The sequence below is a fragment of the Podarcis pityusensis genome, assembly GCF_964106645.2.
Source record: "Podarcis pityusensis genome assembly, chromosome: 5".
Classification (NCBI taxonomy): Eukaryota; Metazoa; Chordata; class Lepidosauria; order Squamata; family Lacertidae; genus Podarcis; species Podarcis pityusensis.
In genome coordinates this window covers 4,980,212-5,003,529 of record NC_138032.1, presented here as the reverse complement: position 1 = coordinate 5,003,529, position 23,318 = coordinate 4,980,212, and the positions used below count along the sequence as shown (strand labels likewise).

The following is a 23,318-nucleotide window of genomic DNA, read 5'->3' as shown; positions in this document are numbered from 1 at the left end:
GCAAGCTTTTGAATCCAGCAGAACTCTTCATTTGGCTGAATGTTACACCACTAAAGCGGAGGGAGGGGGAATTGAGAAGGGGGCAAACTGGCTTGGTTTTGAAACCATAATGTTTCTCCTGGCAAGTGGAGACGTGACTGTAGAGGACTGATCACCAGCTAATGCACAGGGAGTCCAATCCAGTTTGCACTGGGCATCCCCAGACCCTGAAAAAAGCAGGATTTAACTCAGCTGATGCACAGGGAGCTAAATTCTGCTTTTCTGCAGTTTAACACGGACACACACACCAGCTCCATCCTTATTTCAGACATGGTGATAGCGGTATACCACAATATTTAGCTGGTGATAGATCGCACTGTTGAAAACCAGGGATCGCCCAGCCCTAGCTGTGACCTGTCCCAGTCAGGCTATGCCCAGAAGAATCAAAACACAGATAACATAATTAATACAGATAAAGTAAATGAGTTTAACCAAGGGTAAGAAAAGTGTTGCAATATTTTCAGAATATTTTAGGTAGGGAAGTGTGTCCTGATTATACCCTTATCTCTGTAGCAAGCATGAAGCACATTCCTTGAACCAAGCAAGCAGTACACCCCTGCCTTTCCTCTCTCACAAAATAGGTGCGGTTTTCGCTTGCCTCAGACTGCAAACAGTTTACGCTGCTTTTTTTTACTGCATTCAAAGTGATGGTGGCCCCTTGGCTGACTGCACCCCCCCCAAATCCCATTGGCATTTAGCTTCTTCTCGGGGTCATGGGTTCGAACTCCACGTAGGGCAAAACGATTCCTGCATTGCAGGGGGCTGAACTAGATGACCCCCGTGGTCCCTTCCAGGTCTGCAGTTCTATGGGTTTGTGATCCCAGAAGGTTCTCCTCCTACAATGTGTTCTACTTTCCTTTTTAAAAAAAATTTTTTTTTATTAGGAGTTTCAAAATAACAATTTATCAAAAATACACCATCCTCCCCCCCCCATTTTTCCCTCCCCCCTCCCCCAAAAGGTATTTCTTGATGTTAGCCATATCCCTAAATACTCAACCTTTTTATGGACTTCTATCTCAATATTTTGCTCTAAATCCTTTTTTTCTTCTTCCTTCAAATTTTTGACTAATAGTTGGGTTTTATTCCTATTTAATTTAAATCCTGCCACTTCCCCAAATTTCTGAATCTTTTCTATTTACTTTGGGGACAATGAGTTCTACTGTCATCCAAATGTAAGAACTTGTTTTCTCCATTTGCTGATTTCCCCAATTCCTAGCAGGTTTTCTTCTCTGGGCGGCAGTGGTGGTAGGGAGAGCTCCAGCCCTCTTCCAAAATTCCCAGTCCTCTTTTAGTCCTCATTCCACACTCACCAGCCCTGATTCAACTGGCTAAAACACACACAACCAGATTTATTGTTTGTCACCATCGCTTCTCTCCCAAGCGACGGTGCTGTTTTTGCAGAGGATGGAGATGGGTGTGTGGAATTGAAAGAGGAAGATAACAGCACCGTTGCTGCTTCATAACCGTTTCGGAACTTCCTCTCGTGTTGAAATGTCAAATGAGAAAATGCCAGCGAAATCAGGACGACGGAAACCTGCACAAACACACACGCACACACACATGGGTGTTGTTGGCCAAGGTGGTTTTTTTTTATTATGCCCGCATGGCCACAGCCACAAACACAGAAGCAAGGAATGCCTTAAGGCACAGGAATCACACCACGGGCTGCTCTCAGCTCCTCTGTGTCCTTTGCAAGGGGCTTGTTTAAGAAAAGGAGGGTCTAAAAAGCCAGGAGCCGAGGGGGACTCAGGTCCCTGCAGCAGCTGGGGATGCCTGGAGGGCTGCCGTCCCCACTGCTGCTGGCTTGGGTTAAAATCCAGACATAAAACAAAACCCGTTCGCAAAAATTGATAACGAGAGGCCCACAGCCTGACTTTCCCCAGGAGAGAGAGTCACTGCAGGATGAGGCCCTTTGGGATGTTGCTTTGGCAGTGTCAGCTGGGCACAATCCATCTCCGGACGTGGGAGCCGGTCACTCCTCGCCGCCAGGCCTCTTCAGCACCGCACTGTACTTCAAGGGGACGGTGTCGGACCTCAGGACGACCTCCACCAAGGTGAAAACAGTAATGACCTTGAGCGACAAGGAAGAAGAAGAAGAAGGGCAGCAGGTTAGCTGGCTGGCAAGTGATTGATTCGAAAAGGCTGAGATGTCCCTGAAAGCCACCCCTTCTGGTCTAGGAAAGCAGGAAGTTCACAGAAGGTGATCTGAAGGTAAAAGGTAAAGGTAAAGGGACCCCTGACCATTAGGTCCAGTCGTGGCCGACTCTGGGGTTGCGGCGCTCATCTCGCTTTATTGGCCGAGGGAGCCGGCGTACAGCTTCCAGGTCATGTGGCCAGCATGACTAATTCGCTTCTGGCGAACCAGAGCAGCACACGGAAACGCCGTTTACCTTCCCGCCCGAGCGGTACCTATTTATCTATTTGCACTTTGATGTGCTTTTGAACTGCTAGGTGGGCAGGAGCAGGGACCGAGCAACAGGAGCTCACCCCGTCGCGGGGATTTGAACCGCCGGCCTTCTGATCGGCAAGTGCTAGGCTCTGTGGTTTAACCCAGTGCCACCCACGTCCCTGATCTGAAGGTATTTGGTAGCTAAACAGAACCTCTCTACACAGAGGCAGTCTATCTTAGAATACCTAACAAGCACTACCCAGGCAGGAAGGTGCAAAAAGGCCGGTGCCAAAGATTATAGTGCTAAGCCCCATTTAGTTTTGTGTGGATGGCAAAGGACAACGAGGGGCGCAGGGTTATAACTCCATCAGTATGTATAAGGCAGCTTCCTATGTCCCTGTGGATTCTTCAGGGAAGGACCACAGCTCAGTGCATGCAGAAGTTCTTGGGGGGAAGCAGGGTCTTCCTTTCTCTGGAGCTGATGACACTGGGGGCCGTGTGAAATGCAGCTGTGGGCCACAGGCAGCATGTGAGCTGAAGGTCCCGGGAATTTTCTCTTCTGGCAAGAGACAGTCCTATTGCTCCACCCTTTGGTTCTGCCTTACTTTGCAGAAGCATCTCCTCGGAAGGATTAGGGATCTCTGCGTGTGCATTAGTAGCCCCCTTTGCCTTACGCCCAGCGTCCCTCGTTCCCAGCCAGGTGGCAGGACCAGGGGCCCCTTGCCAAGGACTGCAAAACAATTAGCCAGGGCACTGCAGGGAGGGCTGCCAACTTGCGCTTGGCACCAGAGCAGAGCTTAATCAAACCCAACAAATGCCTCCCTGCGGCTGAGTTACTGATTTAATGGATGCGAGGGACACGCACAAGAGAGAGGGAGAGAGATCGAGAGAGTTTCTATTAAAGCATCTGACACCACGTCGCAGGAAATCTGTTTTAGGAGTGGTGTGTGTGTGTGTGTGTGTGGCATGCAAGGGTTCTTGGATCTGAGCACTGCCGTGGGGATTGGAGGCAGAGCAGGATGCATGCTAGGACAGAACAGTGGGAAGGGTGGGGATTGTGGCCTCCCCAGGAGGAGAGATGAGACAAGAACAAGAGCAACAGCCTGGAAGGGGAAGGAGCAAACGGTGTGTCAATTAAGTTTTTGGAAGAGGGCTTAACCAGGAAGGCATTGCAAAGAAGTCAGACAATACAGCTGCCAAGTGATGCGAATGAGCCTAAATTCCATCATTTTTATTAATTAATTTTACACACTGTCCTCTTTCTGAAGATCACAAGGCAGTTTGCAACATAAACAGCCCTGATCACACAAAGCTGCCTTCTGCGAAGTTGGACCATTGGTGCATCTAGCTCAGTGCTGTCTACACTGACTGGCAGCAGCTCCACAGGTTTCAGAGAGGAGTCTTCTCCCAGACCTACCCGAGATGCCGCCAGGGATTGAACCAGGTACCGTCTGCAGGTAAAGCAGATGGGCTACTACAGCCCTTACCTGTTCGGTTTGGGGGAATTGTCCATAATGCCAGAGGAGCAAAGGGGGCACTCCACAAATTGGCAGGCTGGGAAGTAACGTGGGTGGGATTGAATGGAAGGGACAGAATTGGAGTATTTGGTTCCAATTACCCATTGAAACCTTTTTAGTATCATTAAGATAGTGAATCTTGGTTAGACAGCAGACTTGCAATCACACACACACACACACACACACACACACACACACACAGAATAAAAATGAAGCATGTTATTGTAGGAAAGACATACAGTGGTACCTCGGGTTAAGTACTTAATTCGTTCCGGAGGTCCGTTCTTAACCTGAAACTGTTCTTAACCTAAAGCACCACTTTAGCTAATGGGGCCTCCTGCTGCCGCTGCACTGCTGGAGCACGATTTCTGTTCTCATCCTGAAGCGAAGTTCTTAACCTGAAGTGTATGTAACCTGAAGCGTATGTAACTCGAGGTACCACTGTACAGTCAAACCTTCGTTGTCGAATGTAATCCATTCTGGAAGCCTGTCTGGCTTCCGAAATGTTTGACAACCAAGGTGTGGCTTCTGATTGGCTGCAGGAGCTTCCTGCACTCAAGCAGAAGCTGCGTTGGAAGTTAGGCTTCCGAAAAACGTTCGTAAACCGGAACACTTCCAGGTTTTTGGTGTTTGGGAGCCGAAACATTCCAAAACGGAGGTGTCTGGGAACCGAGGTTTGACTCGGACAGAAAAGTTCCTAGTTCTACCTAGTCTAAGCCATCTGTAGCAGAACAAGGCAGCCACACCAGCTACTTGCTCTCTCAGAGGATAGCTGCAGCCTGACCTCTGATCTTTAGGATGGAGAGAGAAGAAGGAAGAAGCTGTAAGCATGAGGCAACCTGAGAGGCACCAGTCTAAACACCAAAGAGGTCAGCTCAAGAGGTTCAAGTGCAGGGATAGTCTGGGAATCTGGAGGCCGCCAAGTCCGTTTGTCTTAACTCACGCAAGAGTCCTCTTCTGTGCAAGCTCAGTTGCACCTTAACGTACAACAGAGAGAGTGAGTGAGGGTGCAAGCAAGCGAGAGAGGCAGGAGGAGGGGCTGCAAGTGCAGTGGTAGGACACCTGTTTTGCATGTAGAAGGCCTCTGGTTCAATGCCCTGAGGGCACCCCTGGTTAAAAGGATCAGGAAGGAAGTAATAGGATAGGCACGAGGCAACTTCCTGCGTTCACCCACAGCCATGCCCCACACTTCTGGGGAAGGGAAGGACTGGGGCGGGCAGGGGGCTTTACCTGTTGCACAGCATCCTGATCCAAGTTCTCTGGCTCCCACATCAGAGTCAGCTGTGGCTTCTTGCCCAGCTTCTGGAACTGGAAGCCCACCAGCGGCAGGGCCTGCAAGAGGAAAGAAGAGACCAGGTGCTCTTACGGAAACATGCAGAACGGTGCGTGGGATCAGGTGCTGGTGCAGCCGTTGTTACAGCGGCCATTTATTGCGTTTACGTTATTCACGTTTATTAGATTTCTATCCTGTCCTTCCTCCCCAAGGGCAGGAAACACACAAACAGGGCAACCATCAAAACATGCCAGCCTAGGACCCTCATACCTATGGGACTGCCTCTCCCGGTATGCCTCGCGGAAAACCTTAAGGTCCATAAATAGCAACACCCTAGAAGTCCCGGGCCCTAAGGAAGTTAGATTAGCCTCAACCAGAGCCAGGGCCTTTTCAACACTGGCCCCAGCCTGGTGGAATGCTCTGTCTCAAGAGACCAGGGCCCTGCAAGATCTGATTTCTTTCCACAGGGCCTGTAAGAAAGAGTTGTTCCACCTGGCCTTTGGCTTGGAATTAACTTGATCCCCTCCCCCTTTTTCCTTTTTCCTTCTGTGATGGAACTCCTATTTGGGGACTTCCCTGGCTTTTTTCTGGCCCATGTAGGACCAGTCTGGAAAGTTGGCTTTAGGGAAGCTTTGACGTTTTCATCCCCAAAAAGTTTTTGATTTGAGTTTCTACTGAAATGAGGCTGCATTTTAATGTTGTATTTTAATCTTGTTTTTAAGTTGTATTTTAATCAATTGTTTTTATACCTGGTGTTAGCCACCCTAAGCCCGGTCTTGGCTGGGGAGGGCAGGGTATAAATAAAATTATTTATTATTATTATTATTATTATTATTATTATTATTATTATTTATTATTTAAAGTGGGTGTTCTGGTTGTTACATGATGGGACTTGTGATCCTATTCTTCTGGAAGGCACGTGAATGGTGAAGGCTGGGCTAGGCACATCCCTGGGCTCTCAGGGAGCAGAGGGGTCTGGAATGGGCCAGGTGTATCTTCCTCAAGTGTTTTCCTGATTTCACCCACCGCCAACCACCCTGGTTCTGTGAGACGGCTCTTGCCAAAGCTCAGCATACGTGCAGAACAACCAGAGAAAGGCTGGCTGCTGGTTTCAAAGGGATTGGAGCCAGGAGTAATTTACCCCGGGATTCAGAGGATTCCCCCCCCCCATTCACTCCATTTCTGATGTTCAGGCATGGCTGCTGATGCTGATGTTGCCAAAAGTGCAACACCTACACAGGGGAGGAAGGTGTCAGCAAGCTGGAAAAATGGGGGGGGGGGGCGCACGCTTCAAAATAGCCCAATGAGGACTGGGTGGGCTCAGTGGCCACAAAACACTGACTGACAGTTGGCGGAAACTGCCCCCCCCCCAAAAGCCCAGAAAACCGAACCAAACAGAGGAAATGTAATGGAGTATCCAGGAATAGGGAATGGTCGACTGACTGGGACACTGAAGGGAAGCCTTTTTGCACTGCAACAACAACAACAACAACAACAACAACAACAACAATTTATACCCCATCCATCTGGGTGGGTTTCCCCAGGCACTCTGGGCCACTTCCAACTGAATATTAAAAACAATACAGCATCAGACATTATAAACTTCCCTAAACAGGGCTGCCTTCAGATGTCCTTTAAAAATAAGAAAGCTGCTTATTTACTTGACACCTGATGGGAGGGCGTTCCACAGGGCAGGCGCCACCACCAAGAAGGCCCTCTGCCTGGTTCCCTGTAACCTCACTTCTTGCAGGGAGGGAACTGCCAGAAGGCCCTCGGAGATGGACCTCAGTGTCTGGCAGAACAATGGGGGTGGAGACGCTCCTTCAGGTATACAGGACCGAAGCCGTTTAGGGCTTTAATGGCCAGCACCAACACTTTGAATTGTGCTCGGAAACGTACTGGGAGCCAATGCAGATCTCTCAGGACCGGTGTTATGCAACAATTTGCTGCGGGTACCCCTTGCTTAAAATGTAATTAAAAGGGGATGACTGAAAGTCTGCATTGATCATATAGGCTGTCCCCAAAGTGAGCGACAGCTTATGAGGCAGGAGAGTCTGCCTGTGTGTGCACAGATTCCATTTGCAATTAAAAAATAAATGAATCTTTTCTCTAAGTCCAGAGAGCTCTCTGTGCAAAGCACAGGAAACCCACAAAGCAGAAGCCCCAGGTGACCCTTCTCTCGTCCGTCCCCCCCGACTCCCTTCCATGTCGCATAACCTTGTAGCTGGCAGAAGCTTCTACCTCTCGCAAGTGCCAGGGAACAGCGGACCGAGTGCCCGGCGCCCCTGAGCTCCCGTTTCCGAAGCTGAAATTAAAACCAAGGTCTCCCCGTTCCCTCGTTTGAAGAGGCAAAAGCCCTCGCCACGCCGCCTCTCCTCGGTTTTATGGCTGCTGCGAAGGGATAACAACCCCCCTGGAAGGGTCTGATGGAGGGGCAGATGGCGGGCGGAGGAGTCGGAGGCACCCCCTCGAGGCAGCTGCGCTGAGGACGGTTCATTATCGCCGAACGCCAAGGCACAAGAGCCCCCTAAACAGCAATTAGGGAAGGCAAACGAGCCGGGATGGCGGCAAAGAGGACTTACAGGGGACGGGGAAGGGAAGCTGCCTGGAGAAGACGGCTGCTGCGTCTCCAAGAACTGGAGAGCTCCAGGATCCCCCCAAAACCCCTCAGACCCAGCGCTTGCTAGGAATGGCAACCTAGCCTTGGCCGTGTTCGACTAAGAGGCATGCCTCTCTCCCGAGTGTGTCTTATACACCAGCCCTGCCTCACTCCCATTTCACAGATGGAGGAGTGGAGACTGAGGAAACAGGCCTTAAAGAGAGCCAAGGGGAGAAAAAGCCCTTGAACCACGATGGGGCAAGATGGACTGAAGAAGCAGTTCCAGGGGCCCCCACCCTTTTTTCTTTTTTGAAAACATTTTTATTTGATTTTACAAAGAACCCATCGTTCTACCCGGACACTGAGGTCCAGCTCCGAGGGCCTTCTGGTGGTTCCCTCACTGCGAGAAGCCAAGTTACAGGGAACCAGGCAGAGGGCCTTCTCGGTGGTGGCACCTGCCCTGTGGAACTCCCTCCCACCAAATGTCAAACAGAATAACAACTTCCAGACTTTTCGAAGACATCTGAAGGTAGCCCTGTTTAGGGAAGCTTTTAATGTTTGATGCATAAATAATAAAGTAGCAGCAGTAGTAGTAGTAGTAGTAGTAGTAGTAGTAGTATTAATTTAAACAATACCAAATATATATCCATATAAAGAGATTTCTCTAAATCTCGAGACTCCCCCCCCCCCGCCTCATCCCCTCCACGGGTCCTACTGCCAACATTTTCTACTGCATATTATTTCGTAATCTCTATTGCATATCCATATTGTCCACAGTAACTGTAACATGACAAGTGAGCTCCCCCCCACCGCACTCTTAAGGCTATGGGACACCATATGACAGGAACATCTTTTGCACGAGGCTCTTGGAAGAAGCTACTAGTCAGGATGGCATCAAGAAGGGGAGAGGAAGTGGTTCTCCGTGCTAACAATTCAAAAAATTATGTTCCTTGGCGTTCCAAATTCTGTAGCTGGGGGTGGGGGGAACATCCTCAATTCTTCAACCTTTATGTGGGAAATGATACTTACTCAAATAACTTCTTATGTTATGTTATTTTATTATTACAGTCATACCTCGGGTTACAGCCACTTCAGGTTGCGTTTTTTCGGGTTGCAGACCGCCGAAACCCGGAAGTACCGGAACAGGTTACTTCTGGGTTTCGGCGGTCGCACATGCGCAGAAGCGCTAAATTGCACTGCGCATACGCAGACCTGGGTTGTGAGAATGCATCCCACACGGATCACGTTCGCAACCCGAGCAGCCACTGTACTATTATTATTATTATTATTACTACATAAAATTAATGCACTACCTGACTGCGTTCTCCAGGGATCAAAGGGGTACTGTCAGCTAGCCAGCTGCATGCGTTGCTGCACTTAGCAGAAAAACACTCCCGGCAGCCAGCCATAAATTCCTTTCTTTATTTTCTTCTGACAAGATTACATGCAGAATAAACAAAGCGACCCGTCTCTCATGACGCGTTGCTCTAACTACTTTCTCTTTTCCCTCTCCCTCGAGACCAACAGAGCCAACGGCTCAGCCCCTTCCGTTTTCCCCTGTGACGTGGATCCCCCTCTCTCTGAAGTACCCCTTCCTCCCCAGACTCACTATCCTCTTCTCTGTCTTCTGAGGAGGACTCAGTACTGAGCAGTGGAGATCGTTCCCTATATCCTCTAATTCTTTCCTCCCTCGCTGCCTGCAGTTCCCTGACAGGTACCTGGGGCCTGCAAGGAGCTGCAGATGCTGCCGGCACAGGCCTGGCGGGGGATTTGCTTATTAGCTGCCTCTGTGCCCAAGGAGCCCAAAGATGTACGACGCAGGGAGATGATAAGCAATCAGGCAGCACAGCACAGTTAAATCAAAAATCTATACCGAGTTAAAATCATTCAAGCCAATGTCGTGATTGGATTCATGGGCGCCTGCACGGCTGGGAGAGGGACACTTACGTTGCAGTAGATCCGCTTCTGGATGCCAAACCTCAGAACCAGGACATCGAAGGCTTCATTGAGGACGCCCATCACCATGGCTTCCGACTCCAGGGGGCCGCACTCCTGGGAGGGGAGACAGCGAGGGTGTGCTAAGCAGAGCGGACACAAGACCCTCCTTCCCAGCGGACCCTGGGATATTGCCCAGCCACACCCCAGGCAACAGAGACGGGCTGTGCAAAAGACCCAAGGAAAACGGGAGGGAGAAGCCACACCCCCAAGGGCTGCCTCGCCTCACCTTGACAAAGACGGCAAAGAAGAGATCGGCGCTGAGCTCCTGTACCCGCTTGGAAGCCATTTTCCTGTCGTTGCAGTACTCAGCCTGCTGCTGGATATCGGCCTCCTCCATCCTTGGGGCAGGGCCATCGCCTGGAAAAGGAGGTGGTGGGTTGTCAGAAGAGGCAGAGGGAGCAGCAGCCAGCTCACCCCCTTGGGGGCTGCAGGGACTGCGCTGCGTCTGGGGCCAAACCAGGAGGTGGGGGCCTGCGGCTTGGATCCCAACTTGCTTTTCCATTAACACAAGGGCTTGCGATTTCTGCCAAACACCTCCCCGTAAGAACATAAGCAGAGCCTTGCAGGATCAGGCCAAAGACCCATTTAATAATAATAATAAATTTTATTTATATCCCGCCCTCCCCAGCCGAAGCTGGGCTCAGGGCGGCTAACAACAATAAAACAGTACAAAAGTACAGCATAAACAACACTCTGAAATCATTCATTATAAAATTAATAGTCCAGCATCCTGATCCCACAAGCAGCCCCCAAATAATTTTCCTGGCTGAGTTCTACAAGAGCAACCCTAAGATGCAATTAGTAGCACCACCCTGGGCAGGATGCCACCCTCGTTGGTGTGACCCAGCAGGGCGGGTCATGCAGTCGCCCAGCCCCTCTCCCTTCTCCTGTGCAGCCCAGCCTGACCCCAGGGAGGGGGAGCTGGGGGCATCTCCCCAGGGAAACCCACCCAGGGAAGCAGAGAGCAGTCGGTGCACCATGATGTCCGGGTAGCGGCGGATGGGCGACGTGAAGTGGGTGTAGAGGGGCACGTTGAGGGCGTAGTGGCGGAAGAGGGTCTCGTTCTCCAGGGTCCCGGCACAGAAATACACAGCCATCTGCGAGGAGAGAAAGGAGGCGGGTCAGAGCTCTTGCAAGGGGGGGGGGAGTAGAACAAGGCCCAAAGAGGGGGCACGGTCACACAAGTGGCTCCCTACGGCAGAGCTTTGTGATCCACACATGGTGTGGATTCCTAATGTCCTCCATTCCTAATGTCAAGGAGCGAGCCGGCAGTAAATCACACTGTTCAAAGTTGGAGTTAACTCTTTATTAGCAAAAGCACAATCTCCGCAGACTTGGCTGGGTGTCAAGCCTAATGAGGACAGCAACTCATCCCCATGAATCAAGTTGCCGAGACTGAAAAAGGCGCCTCGCCACAGCCCTCACCTCTAGGGCTTTTTTCCAAGCAACTGGAGACTGCGCCCGCACGAAGCCTGCTGCTGCCCTGCCCTTTTCATGCCTCTTCTGGTTCTGGGAGACCAGTGGGGAGGAGAGCTTGTTGCAGCAGGAGGGGGAGACACCTGTGACTCTTCACCAGCTGGACTCATCTCTGCCTCTTGGCCTCACCCGTTCCCCTTGCCTGCTTCAGTTTCTCCTTCCGAGTCTTCTCTTTGCCACTGTCATCCCACCACCAGTCCCTGGGCTCTGAGCCTTCTTCACTTGGGGGTTCCCTAGCTGCTGCCTCTTACCAGGAGTGCCAGCTTGGCCCTGTGACCGTGGGTACCTGGGTCCGTGGATGCTATGCAGCATGCATGGCCCTGGCACTGCAATTTGTGGGTGCCCGGTCCCTTCATGGGGAATTTTGTGGGTCCTCAGGCACCCAGGACCCCAGGGAGTTGCCCCCCACCATTTCTCTGTGACCAACCAGTCTGTGACACCTAATAGATTAATGCAGCCCTTTCCCAACCTGGTGCTCTCCAGTGATTTCATTGGCTGGGGTTGATAGGAGCTGTGGTCCAAAATCATTGGACAGCACCACATTGGAGAAGGCTGGATTAGTGCCTGGAACAGGATTCTCCCCACCCCACTCCGCCCCACCAGAAAAGGGCTTGAACGCCTATCTGTTTTCTGACAGCTTTTCCTCCTCCGCCGTCTTGCCATGCTGACAACTGACTGACAACTGCCCATCAAGCATTTAATGAAGCAGAACAGCTACCGCCTCTTGCTTTCTCGACATGCCTGCTTTTGGAGAACGGAAGCTCAAGGCAAGGAGGCGGCTGGATATTGTTAAGCACTTGCTAGCTGCCATTGCTGCACTAATGGTTAGAAAAGGGAAGGGGAAAAGGAAGCTGCACGTTGGGTTCTCATCCGTGGGATTAGCAGTGGAGATGTTAACTGAGTGCAACCTCCTCTGGCTGAGAGGCTGAGTTGGGGACTCACTTCTTCATCAGCTTTGTCTTCCTTACAACCCTCCTGCAAGGTGGGCCCAGGTAGGTTCATAAGGCTGTTAATGGCTGCTAGCCGTGATGGCTCTGCTCTGCTTCATGAACGCTGGAAGATTCAGGAGAGACAAAGAGAATACGGTGGTACCTCGGGTTACGAACTTAATTCGTTCCGGAGGTCCATTCTTAACCCAAAACCATTCTTAACCTGGGGCATGCTTTCGCTAACAGGGCCTCCCGCTGCCGCGCGATTTCCGTTCTCATCCTGGGGCAAAGTTCACAACCCGAGGTACTACTGGTACTTCTGGGTTAGCGGAGTTTGTAACCCGAAGTGTTTGTAACCCGAAGCGTTTGTAACCCGAGATACCACTGCACTTCTTCACAAAACACATCATGAAACTGCGGAACTCGCTGCCGCAAGAGGCAATGCTCACCACCAACCTAGATGACTTTAAAAAGAGGGCTAGACAGATTCGTGGAGCAGGAGACTCTTGAGGGGCACCAGCTACAATGGCTCTGCTCTGCTGCCACAGTTGGGAGGCACAGGAGGGGTGAGGGCTCTTGCACTCGGGTCCTGCTTCTGAGTTACTTACAGAAACGGTCTCCCTCCCTCAGGAAGTTGTGGACTCTCCTTCCTTGGAGGTTTTTAAGCAGAGGTTGGGTGGCCATCTGCCACGGATAATTCAGCAGAGATTTCTGCATTGCAGGGGCTTGGTTTAGAGGACCCTTCGAGTCTCTTCCAACTATGTGATTTGATGTTCTGGGTAGCCACTGTGAGAACAGGAAGCTGGACCAAATGGGTCATTGGCCTGTGGGGTTATTCTTGTGTTCTTAGCCCTGCCTCCGTAAATTACAGAAGGGGCGGCTGAGAAAAGAAACCCCTTCTCTTCACCCCTCCTTCTGAAAGGGGTTCGGGGAGTGGAGAGTAATAATGCAAGAGTGATCTACCTGACGGAAGAGCTGTTTGAGTGACAGGGCTAACATATAAATGGAAAAATAAATAAATGCAGCATCAGCAGCAAGTATTATTAGGATGAAGGAAACAGAACGTCAAAATGGGTCGTCTTTCTCCAGAGTTTTAGGCAGGCACTGTTTCATCTCTTGCGTTGCCAAACTCAGGAGCGTGACCTCCTTTTGCAGCCAGATTTGTCCGAGGCAAAGAGGGCTGGAAAAAAGCAAAGCAGGAGGGACGGCTGGGCCTGTGAAGTGGCAGGGCAAGCCCAGGTGATGGATGGGGCAGGAGGACCAGGCAAACGGTTGAACAGATGGGCTTGCGCGTCACGGAAGGATTTCCGCTGGGGCTGCCACGGGCCTCGGAGTGAGGGAGTGGGAGCCAGGGGATCGGCCTTTTTCGGCACCCCAAATCCACCTCGGAGCGGTCCAAGGTCCCCTCGACCTTGTTTGCGGAGCACAGCTTCCCGCCGGCAGGGTTCTCGCGCAGCCACACACGCACAGGCGCACACCTGCCTCTCTCGCCGTCCGCAACGGGAGTCATCCTTCATCTCCTGATGCAATCACTCACGGAGACCGAGGGAAGGACTTGGCACCGTGCGCTTCCCCCTCCTGGCAGCTTTCGATCTAAAGATCAGCCCCGTAATAAATCAAGGCCCACTCAGCACAGACCGCCTTCCTCTGTGGAAAGGCGCAATCTCCCCAAGACGGCTGCCTAAACCGCAGGAGGTCAGGCTGCTTTGCTCTGGGGCTTTGGATAAACACGGCAAAATCCCTGCCATGGGGAGGTTTGGGCAGGAGGGAGCAGTTTCCAAACGCTGATATTCCCATGAGGAAGTGGGACACAGCCACACACCAGGAGCCGGGATCTAGACTGACCCCATTTCTGCTTCGGTTCCTGAGTTTCTCATGCTGGGCAGAGTCCCCATGTTGTTGTTTTCCCTACCCCACACCCACCTCCATTGGAGGGGAGGCTGGAACCCACAAGGAAGGTGTCCTTGACTGAGACCACAGTGAGCTGCTTCCGGTCAGTGCTGGCAATGCTGAGCTAGATCAACCAATTGTCTATCTCAGTGTAAGGCGGCTTCCTAGGCTGTGGCTACCGCCACTCCTTGTGCCAGTGAGTTCCGTAAGCTAATCAGTAGAAAAATAGCCCATTTAGTCTCCACCAAGATTATTGTGGGAACTTAAGAGATGAACAAGCTTATAGAGGTGTGCACTTTCATGGGTTGTTGAAAAATGAATCCACACGCATTGTGGGCTTGATTAGGCGCTGTCTAAAGAAACTGGGGAGGCAGAAGGGAGAGGGAGAAGACTGGGAAGAGGAGGCACGGAAGCTGAAGGGGCTACAAGGCAACTGATTTCATGGAGCAAAACCCACCAGGGATGAGCTGCTGGGCTCACTGGGCCTGACACTCAGCGAAATCTGTGCGGCAGCTAGACTGGTGATTGGGAGCGGCTGCCGAGACCACACAACACCGGTCTTGAAAGACCTACACTGGCTCCCAGTACATTTCCGAGCACAATTCAAAGTGTTGGTGCTGACCTTGAAAGCCCTAAACGGCCTCGGTCCAGTATACCTGAAGGAGCGTCTCCACCTCCATCATTCTGCCCGGACACTGAGGTCCAGCTCCGAAGGCCTTCTGGTTGTTCCCTCCCTGCGAGAAGCCAAGTTACAGGGAACCAGGCAAAAGGCCTTCTCGGTGGTGGTGCCCGCCCTGTGAAACACCCTCCCACCAGATGTCAAAGAGAAAAACAACTACCAGACTTTTAGAAGACATCTGAAGGCAGCCCTGTTTAGGGAAGCTTTTAATGTTTAATCGATTATTGTATTTTAATATCCTGTTGGAAGCTGCCCAGAGTGGCTGGGGAAACCCAGCCAGATGGGCAGGGTATAAATAATATATTATTATTATTATTATTATTATTATTATTATTATTATTATTATTTCTGCTATAAAAAAGGAGTTAACTCCAACTCTGAACTGTGCGAGATTTACTTTTGCTCTGTGACATGGACATAGGTGGCAGTGACTGCAGGGCTCCCACTTACTTGCATGGGGCGGGAGAACATGTTGGTCAGCACCTCCTTTCTGGCCTCGGCATATTTGTCAGCTCCAAAGGTTTTGTTCAGGCTTTCCTGGCGAGAAGAGAAAAGGAAAAGATCTCAGACAGCTGATGTAGCATCATGTCTAAGCCTGGGGGGCGGATGACCACAGGCCCACCAGAAGTTGCCCGACTACTTCCATCCTTCCTGACCCTTGGCGACACCGGCTGCTGGAGTGCAGCAACATCTGGAGGGCGTCAGGTTGGGGAAGGCTGGTCTGGTGTAGAGCCAGTGTGGTGTAGTGGTTAAGAGCGGTAGTCTCGTAATCTGGTGAACCGGGTTCGCGTCTCCGCTCCTCCACATGCAGCTGCTGGGTGACCTTGGGCCAGTCACACTTCTCTGAAGTCTCTCAGCCCCACTCACCTCGCAGAGTGTTTGTTGTGGGGGAGGAAGGGAAAGGAGAATGTGAGCCGCTTTGAGACTCCTTAAAGGGAGTGAAAGGCGGGATATCAAATCCAAACTCTTCTTCTTCTTCTTCTAAGAGAATGGGATCAGGGGAGTCCCTCCCTCAGGCCTGGCCTCTATTATGAACTCCAAAGGCAGCCTCTTATTGGGAATCTCCTCCCCGCCACCTTGGGCATGAATAATACTAATATTAATTACACAGCGATCATCGTTGCAAGCATAATAACAGGCCCCGCTTGCTCTCGCTGCCAGCCATCTCTCCAAGTGTCAGGACATTCTAGAAAGCAGCACGGCACAGGGAGATTATTAGCCACTGAAAAAACCCTTACAAGACTCATTATTGCTATTATTATTAATTGATGTAGCACTTCGTGCCAAATGTAGTTTGCAAGCACGAAAACCAACCGTGCACACATTAAAATATAGGCACCCATGATTAAAATACACAATAAAACAATCCATTTTTTGAAAAATAAAAAAGTTGTCAAGTCTAGGGAGAGGCATCCACATTTATCCCGCCCCCCCCCGAGCCCCCAGAGGCCCTGGCTCTCAGCATGTCCCATGCACAGACTCACATGCAAGGCCTTGGCAGAGCTGCAGTCTATCTCCAGGCCCATCTGGCTGCAAAAATCCATGAGGTCTTTGAGCATCTTGCTCTGGGGCGGAGGATGACGGCGCAGCAAGGCCTTTGATGGGAAGGAGCGGTGCATCTGGTGGGCGACGGCCATGTTTGCCAGCAGCATAAACTCTTCTACCAGCCTGGAGTGGAGGAAGGAACCCTTAGGACAGTGGCTCTCAAAGGGAGAGAGGGGCTAGCAGGAGAGGGTGGCAAGGGTGGCAGGAAGATTCAAGGGCAATCAAAGAAACAGGTAAGCATTTCACTGTAGTAAAGCACAGCACGGCATAGTATAGAAATAATCTTTCTTTTTAGTGGTTTTGGGTTAAACTACAGAGCCTAGGGCTTGCTGATCGGAAGGTCGGCGGTTCGAATCCCCGCGACGGGGTGAACTCCCGTTGCTCAGTCCCTGCTCCTGCCAACCTAGCAGTTCGAAAGCACGTCAAAGTGCAAGTAGATAAATAGGTACCACTCTGGCGGGAAGGTAAACGGCGTTTCCGTGCTCTGCTCTGGTTTTCCAGAAGCGGCTTAGTCATGCTGGCCACATGATCCGGAAGCTGTACGCCGGCTCCCTCAGCCAGTAAAGCGAGATGAGCGCCGCAACCCCAGAGTTGGTCACGACTGGACCTAACGGTCAGGGGTCCCTTTACCTATGTTATAAATCAAGCACTGCTGAGAGTTGCTACTTTTTATTTGCCAATGTATTTCGTATCAATCAAAAAAAATGGTGTGTCATGAGCAAATTTTTATTCTGAAAGTGTGGCCTGGGGGGACGGACGGACGGAGAACCACTGTATTAGGAGGAGCAGGCAGCGCTATGGAGGACCAAAAAAGCATATCTTGAGAATAATTTGAGAATTGCCAAAGATACTGGATGGCCGTCTGTCAGCGATGCTTTAGCTGAGATTCCTGCATTGCAGGGGTTGGGCTAGATGACCCCCAGGGTCTCTTCCACGTCTACACCTCTATGATTCCCACAAGCCCTTGATCCCAGAGTCCTCTCTTTCTCCTTGCTTTTCTATCTCCCTTGAACTGTCACAGTCAAAAGCTCTTGATGGGCGGGGTATAAATAATAAATTATTATTATTTATCTCAAAACAGAATTGCTTTTTGCGATGGCAAGAGGAGGCCCAGGGGCTGTCTCCACGTTGGAAGACGGGACTTGGAGCAGAGGCTTTGGCTTGAGGGGTCAGATCCGTCACCACTCTTGCCATCCTGGCAGCACCCCAAATCTACCCCCCCTCCACCCCCACCTCTTATAACCTGTTCATTTACTGGGGCTTTTTCTCAGAGCAAAATCAACATTGCCAGTGACGTGGTGCAGAATTATTTTGCCTATGCAAACAAATCCTCGCCAGGTGGCAGTGTTGCTTCCTTTATGGACGCAAGAAAATGCCCAGCGGAATATGAGCAGCCCCTCTTCCGAGGAGTAAGAAGGAAAGGACAAGACATAAAAACCAGGCAGGAGGACCTGCTCAGATTTCCACCTGCGACACAGGAGAGAAGCACACAGAGAGTGCCTGTAAGCTCCTCGGGGCAGGGACCTGTCCTTGTGGTTTAACGCTTCTCTGCAAAATCCTGTCCACATTCAATGCTGCACTCGCCCAGTCACAGCGGGGAAAGGACGCAGTCACGCTGTAGTCTGAGGGAGAAAGTTAGGGGTCTGCCCCGCTCCCCCTGCAATGCTAATAACAATTAATTAATAACAATTAATTAATAACACAGTTCACACACCAGGTTCCCAATTGCACCTGGAGTGACCAAATGTCCACAGGACTGTGGCAGCCAAGCTGCTTGAGTGTAAAATTTAACACCCACCGAAACCTAGCACTGCCCATTGATTCCTTTTGCCCAATGCCCATGTCTGGTTTATGGGAGAATGGCAGGCAGAAATGCAATGGTCAAAGGACCCCCCTCCCCCATTTATGGCACTCCTGGCCCAGCCCCCTCCTGCTGCCCCCCTTTCCCACTCTAGCCTAGTTTATCCTTTTCAAGGTACTTCACAGTCACTTGAAATGAAGACTGCTTTTTGCAGCCGACTGACCCAACCTGTGGGCCCCAAAGTTGCTCCCTGCCCTGATCAGATCACAGACATTCCCAGAGTTTGCAGTGCAGTTTGGGTGCGCAAAAAGTGTGCAAAGTAATCCATATTTTTACATTTATACAAAATGCACGTTTGACAGAGATGTGCATGGAAAGATGCGTATTTTTTGGAGGGGAGCATGTGTATGAAAAAGTGCACAATTTGAACGTGAGCCTTTCCACGCATTCTTTCACAAAGCCCGCAGAAAACGGATCGGAAGAGACCTGTGACTGAGCATGAGTGGAAACAAGACGAGGCAGACTTAAGCTGATCTGTTCATCCCTACTCGAGGTCACCGTTGTCCCTGTTTCATAGATGAAAAATCTGAGGTCAGAATGGCAGCAGCTTGTCCCAAGGGGAGCTGAGAGAGCCGAATGCAGCAGTCCTTGACCCAAGCGCAGCTCCTGAGCTGCTGTGGAGTCCACTAGTTCTCCTTTTCCCTTCCAGGGGCCAGAGGTGAACAGGGTTCAAGGAAGAAAAGATGTGTGAGGCTGAGATACGTCTTCCCAAGGTGACCCCGGGGCTGAACCCTGCACCCTAGAAACAACCCCAAGCAGCATGGATAGAGCAGACCTTTCCTGCCCTGGCCTGATCTCTGGTTATCCTCCTGTTCTTATCAGGGATTTGTGTCTGCCAGACCACCTCCCCAGCAATCCCTTTGGTGCAGAAGTGTGTCAGGAAATGAACAAAACATTGCCGATTGGGAAGAAAGTGGTCATATCGCTGGGCCCGGAGCCAGGAGTCTTCCTACTAGACAATCAAGGAGTGCATCAGGCAGGCTGATTCCTACTCACGAGGAGCTCACAGTCCTTCAAATGCAAAAGACTTAATTTAATACAGGGGCGAGTGTAGAGGGAGAATGTACCACTACACTGGTTGGGCGGGGGAGTTTATTTATTTATATTTACCATTGCACTAATATGCCACCTTAAAGAAGGCTGATGGCCGAAGAATGGATGCTTTTGAATTATGGTGCTGGAGGAGACTCTGGAGAGTCCCATGGACTGCAAGGAGATCAAACCTATCCATTCTGAAGGAAATCAGCCCTGAGTGCTCACTGGAAGGACAGATCCTGAAGCTGAGGCTCCAATACTTTGGCCACCTCATGAGAAGAGAAGACTCCCTGGAAAAGACCCTGATGTTGGGAAAGATGGAGGGCACAAGGAGAAGGGGAGGACAGAGGACGAGATGGTGGGACAGTGTTCTCGAAGCTACCAACATGAGTCTGACTAAACTGCGGGAGGCAGTGGAAGACAGGAGTGCCTGGCGTGCTCTGGTCCAGGGGGTCACGAAGAGGCGGACATGACTAAACAACAACAATATGCCACCTTTTCCTCCAAGGAGCTCACGGTAGCAAACGTTGTTCGCCCACCCCCGTCATTTACTTCCCACAGCAACCCTGTGAGGTAGGCGAGGCTGAGAGGCAGTGACACCCAGCGAGCCTCATGGCCAAGTCAAGATTCAAACCCTGATCTCCCAGTTCCCAGTCCGACACTCTAACCGCTCTGCCGCACCGGCTTGAGTGTGCTATACTTAACTCTTAAGGTAAGAGTTGCATTTAAGGGAGGCCAGGAAGAACATGCAGCTGTCAGAATCTAGAGACAAGCTTCTACTGGGCATGCAGAGTTCTACAGATCTGGAAATACAGAGAAATAAGACACTGGTTTCTAGCCGCCTGGGGTTCCCAAGGAAGGACGGGGCGGGAGGGATCTGGTGCTTCTGAGCTTCTCTCTGCATTTGGTGGGCTCCAGAAGCAGCCCTGATAAGCAGGAACGTTTGAGGCACACGGCAGGGCGCTGGGAATTTTGCAACCTCCTTAGCAGCAGAGAGAGAGAGAGAGAGAGAGAGAGAGAGAGATTAAGTCAGGAAATGCTGCTTTGCGGTTCGGAAAAAGAAATGGATCATAAGGCAAAGCTGGAGCTGGAGCCCGGCTGGCAGCGAGGGGAGGCTGAGCCGGATCCTGGCTCAGCTGTTAACAGGAGCAGAGGGCCGGAGCTCTCCTGCCTGCCTGCCGTCCGCTCCAAAGGCAGGAGGGTTCTTTTCTTTCTTTTCTTTTCCTGAACACAGCCGAGCTTGGCCGGAGGACGCCTGGCAGGCCGAAGTGAGAAGAAAAATATTTCATGGCACAGGGAAGCAAGAAAACAAAACCAAACCCCAAAAGAATCCCAGAGACAGAGACAGAGAGACTAGGACTCTTTGAAATCGCGCTGAATGAATCCCATGTGAGAGGCGCACTCCCAGGCCATTGCTCAGGTTTCCTCCGGTGCGACTGAGCCAGCCTTGGCTCCTGGCTCTGTGGCAGATCCCACAAAGTGGTGAGACCTGAACTTTTGCCCTTCGGGGCATCCAGGCAAAGTTTCCATCGCAGCTGCCCAGAGGTGCACATCAAACAGGTGCTCGGTTTTGCCACAAGGGGACAGAGAGAGCTGTGCTCCCTGCCCCCTCCGCCCGACAGAAGGACAAAGGCGTCCAGGAGACTCTCACAATGTGGTGTCCCCCAGTGAAGACAGTTTGACATTTTACAGGTTATTTCTGGCTTTTCAGCTGGTTGACGTAGGATTGTATTTTCCTTGGTTCGGGGGGCTGCTCCATTGCCTTAGAGGAAGCTTGGAGCTCTGGTGGGCGGGAGCACGGCGTTTCAAATAAATAAAATAAACAGGGCAGCAGCGGTCTTCGGTCCCAGTTGTTTTCCACATTCACAAAAATGGGGATTAATTAATTAATCCGGAAGAATGACAGCGTCCCCAGGCTGAGCATGCTCAGTGATTAACACGAGGAAATGACTTCATCCGCGGGCATGCGCCAGGGTGGAAGGAAATACATTTCTCCTTTTCTACCACGGAGGAAGGAGGGCTAAAGAGTGCTTTGGGTGGAACTTGCCCAAGATTTGCTCCCAGAGCCAGCATCCCCAAGTAACTTTGCCCAGACACGCTCAGGCACAGAGACGGCCAAATTCTGTACTCTTGGAAGGCGCTCTATGCTCCAGGCAGTGGCTCGGTAGCCAGAAAGTGCGCTTGGCCATACAAAGCGACCCCCTGGGGAGAGGTCAAGCCCCTTAATAAAGCCACGGCCATGCGGCAGGGAGCGCTTTTCACAAATATGGAGCGCAGGGGCTCAGTCAGAGCATTACACACTCCTATGCCAGTGCCACATAATGTTCATTCCACACTCTCAAGGAATCAATCTTTCAGCGTGCTCTGGATGTTCCTGCCCATTAAGATGAGGCAAGCTGAACCTTCGCTGGTCTGCCTCTGACGCCTGCTATAAACCTTTTTTGTTTAGGCTAAGCCTACCCAGCCATGTAATTTTATTACGTGTATTTGTTTTTAAAACTGTTTGATTTTAACCATATTTTGATAAGTTTCTTAAGTTTAATGTTATTTAAAAAAATCTGTTTTTTAGCGCTATTTTTTAAAATAAACATTTAATACTATTTTACGTAAGTGGCATATGCGTGCGTGCGTGTGTGTGTGCAAAGTATACAAAACTTGGTTATTAAATAAAAAAGCACAAATAGATATATTTCTTATCTTACATTCTGAAGGACATCAGAGGAGAGAGGGAACAAAAGAGGGACAGAGGCCAGTGCTGCCCACGGCACCCCTGACCATCCTTCAAGGCACCCCAGGGTGCCACGGCTGAAAACCACTGCCCGATGCTATTTAACATCTACATGAAACTGCTAAGTGGGGTCATCCAGAGTTTTTGGAGTGTGGTGTCAGCAATATGGCAATGACACTCAGATCTGCAGGTGAGGCAATGGAAGTGCTAAACCATTGTCTTGCCTCAGTAATGGACTGGATGAGAGCCAACAAACTGAAGCTCAATCCAGATAAGACGGAAGCAATGTTAGTGGACGGTTCCCTAGAACCAGGCAGCAGCCTTCATGATACACCTTCAGGCGCCAGGCAAAAACGTTCCTCTTTAATCAGGCCTTTGGCTGATGGACATCTGATGCCCTTCCAAATGTGTTGGGGGGGGGGGTTATTGGGTTGTCTTTGTTCCTTTTTATAATGTATTTTGTGTTTTTTATATATTGTAATTTGATGTTGTGAAGAGCCCCGAGATCTACAGGTATGCAAATTTAATAAACAATATTTAGCTTTAGTATTTTTGTAAGCCGCTTTTAATTTATTGATAAAGAAAAGTGGCGTAGGAACAAACAAAGCCTTGCTGCAAGTCTAGGATGCCTCTCGCTGCCAGATCTGGGAAGATGATGATGATGATTAAAATTTGTATACCGCTCTAAACCTGCAGGTCTCAGGGGGGTTATGGGCAGACCCGGAATGGGAGAGGAGTGTCAGGATTTGCTTAGCAACAAGGCTGCTTGTCTCTTTGGCTCTTTACATCAATCTGGCTTTTGAAAAACAAAATCATGCCCGGCTTTGCTGTGTCGCCAGCAGCTTTCCATTAAAACGCATGGTCCATGCCTGGCTGGTCCAGCCCTGCTGCCGAAAGGCCATTTGTCTCTTTGCGCTGCCAGGGATGAACATAGTGGAGCTGGAGAAGGGAGGACGGGAAGGGAGCAACTTTCCCAAGATTGCTCCCTTAGCTCTCACCTCGAGCCGTTCACCGCCAGAACTTGATGAGGAAGGCATTTTGGGATGAGCGCTGATGGTTTCCCTTGCTAATGAACTCCCAGCAAAGGATGCCTAGAGCAAGCAAGACTCGGGTGACAGAGCTGTTCTCCCCACTCCGGGAAGAAAGCGAAGCCGGATGCAGAAAAATCCAGACAGGGCTATGCGAAAACCAGTGGGTGTCATTGGGAGCACCACAGACCTTATCCTAGACAGCTAAATATCCTGTCTGGGCCAAAATGTTCGCCGCTCGTTACACTCAAAATGGCACAGAGCACACAAGGGTTACTTAGAGGAGAACAGCCTCTGTTTCTGCTGACATGGCACACTTTTTGTGCAGAGGG

At 50.7% G+C, this 23,318-nt stretch overlaps 1 protein-coding gene across 5 annotated transcripts in view; it reads right to left on the bottom strand.

Annotated features, from left to right (window-relative positions):
- Positions 1–1,606: 1,606 nt before the first annotated feature.
- Positions 1,607–23,318, bottom strand: part of DIS3L2 (DIS3 like 3'-5' exoribonuclease 2) — a 196,771-nt gene continuing 175,059 nt past the window's right edge. For all 5 annotated transcript variants that reach the window (XM_081007397.1, XM_081007400.1, XM_081007398.1 and 2 more), the window contains 7 exons: positions 16,274–16,457; positions 15,240–15,326; positions 10,765–10,912; positions 10,042–10,172; positions 9,765–9,869; positions 5,176–5,277; positions 1,607–2,110 (listed from right to left, as the gene is read on the bottom strand). In XM_081007397.1, the coding sequence (XP_080863523.1) occupies positions 2,012–2,110; positions 5,176–5,277; positions 9,765–9,869; positions 10,042–10,172; positions 10,765–10,912; positions 15,240–15,326; positions 16,274–16,457 (856 nt within the window). In that variant the 3' untranslated portion in view covers positions 1,607–2,011. The remainder of the gene's footprint in view (positions 2,111–5,175; positions 5,278–9,764; positions 9,870–10,041; positions 10,173–10,764; positions 10,913–15,239; positions 15,327–16,273; positions 16,458–23,318) is intronic.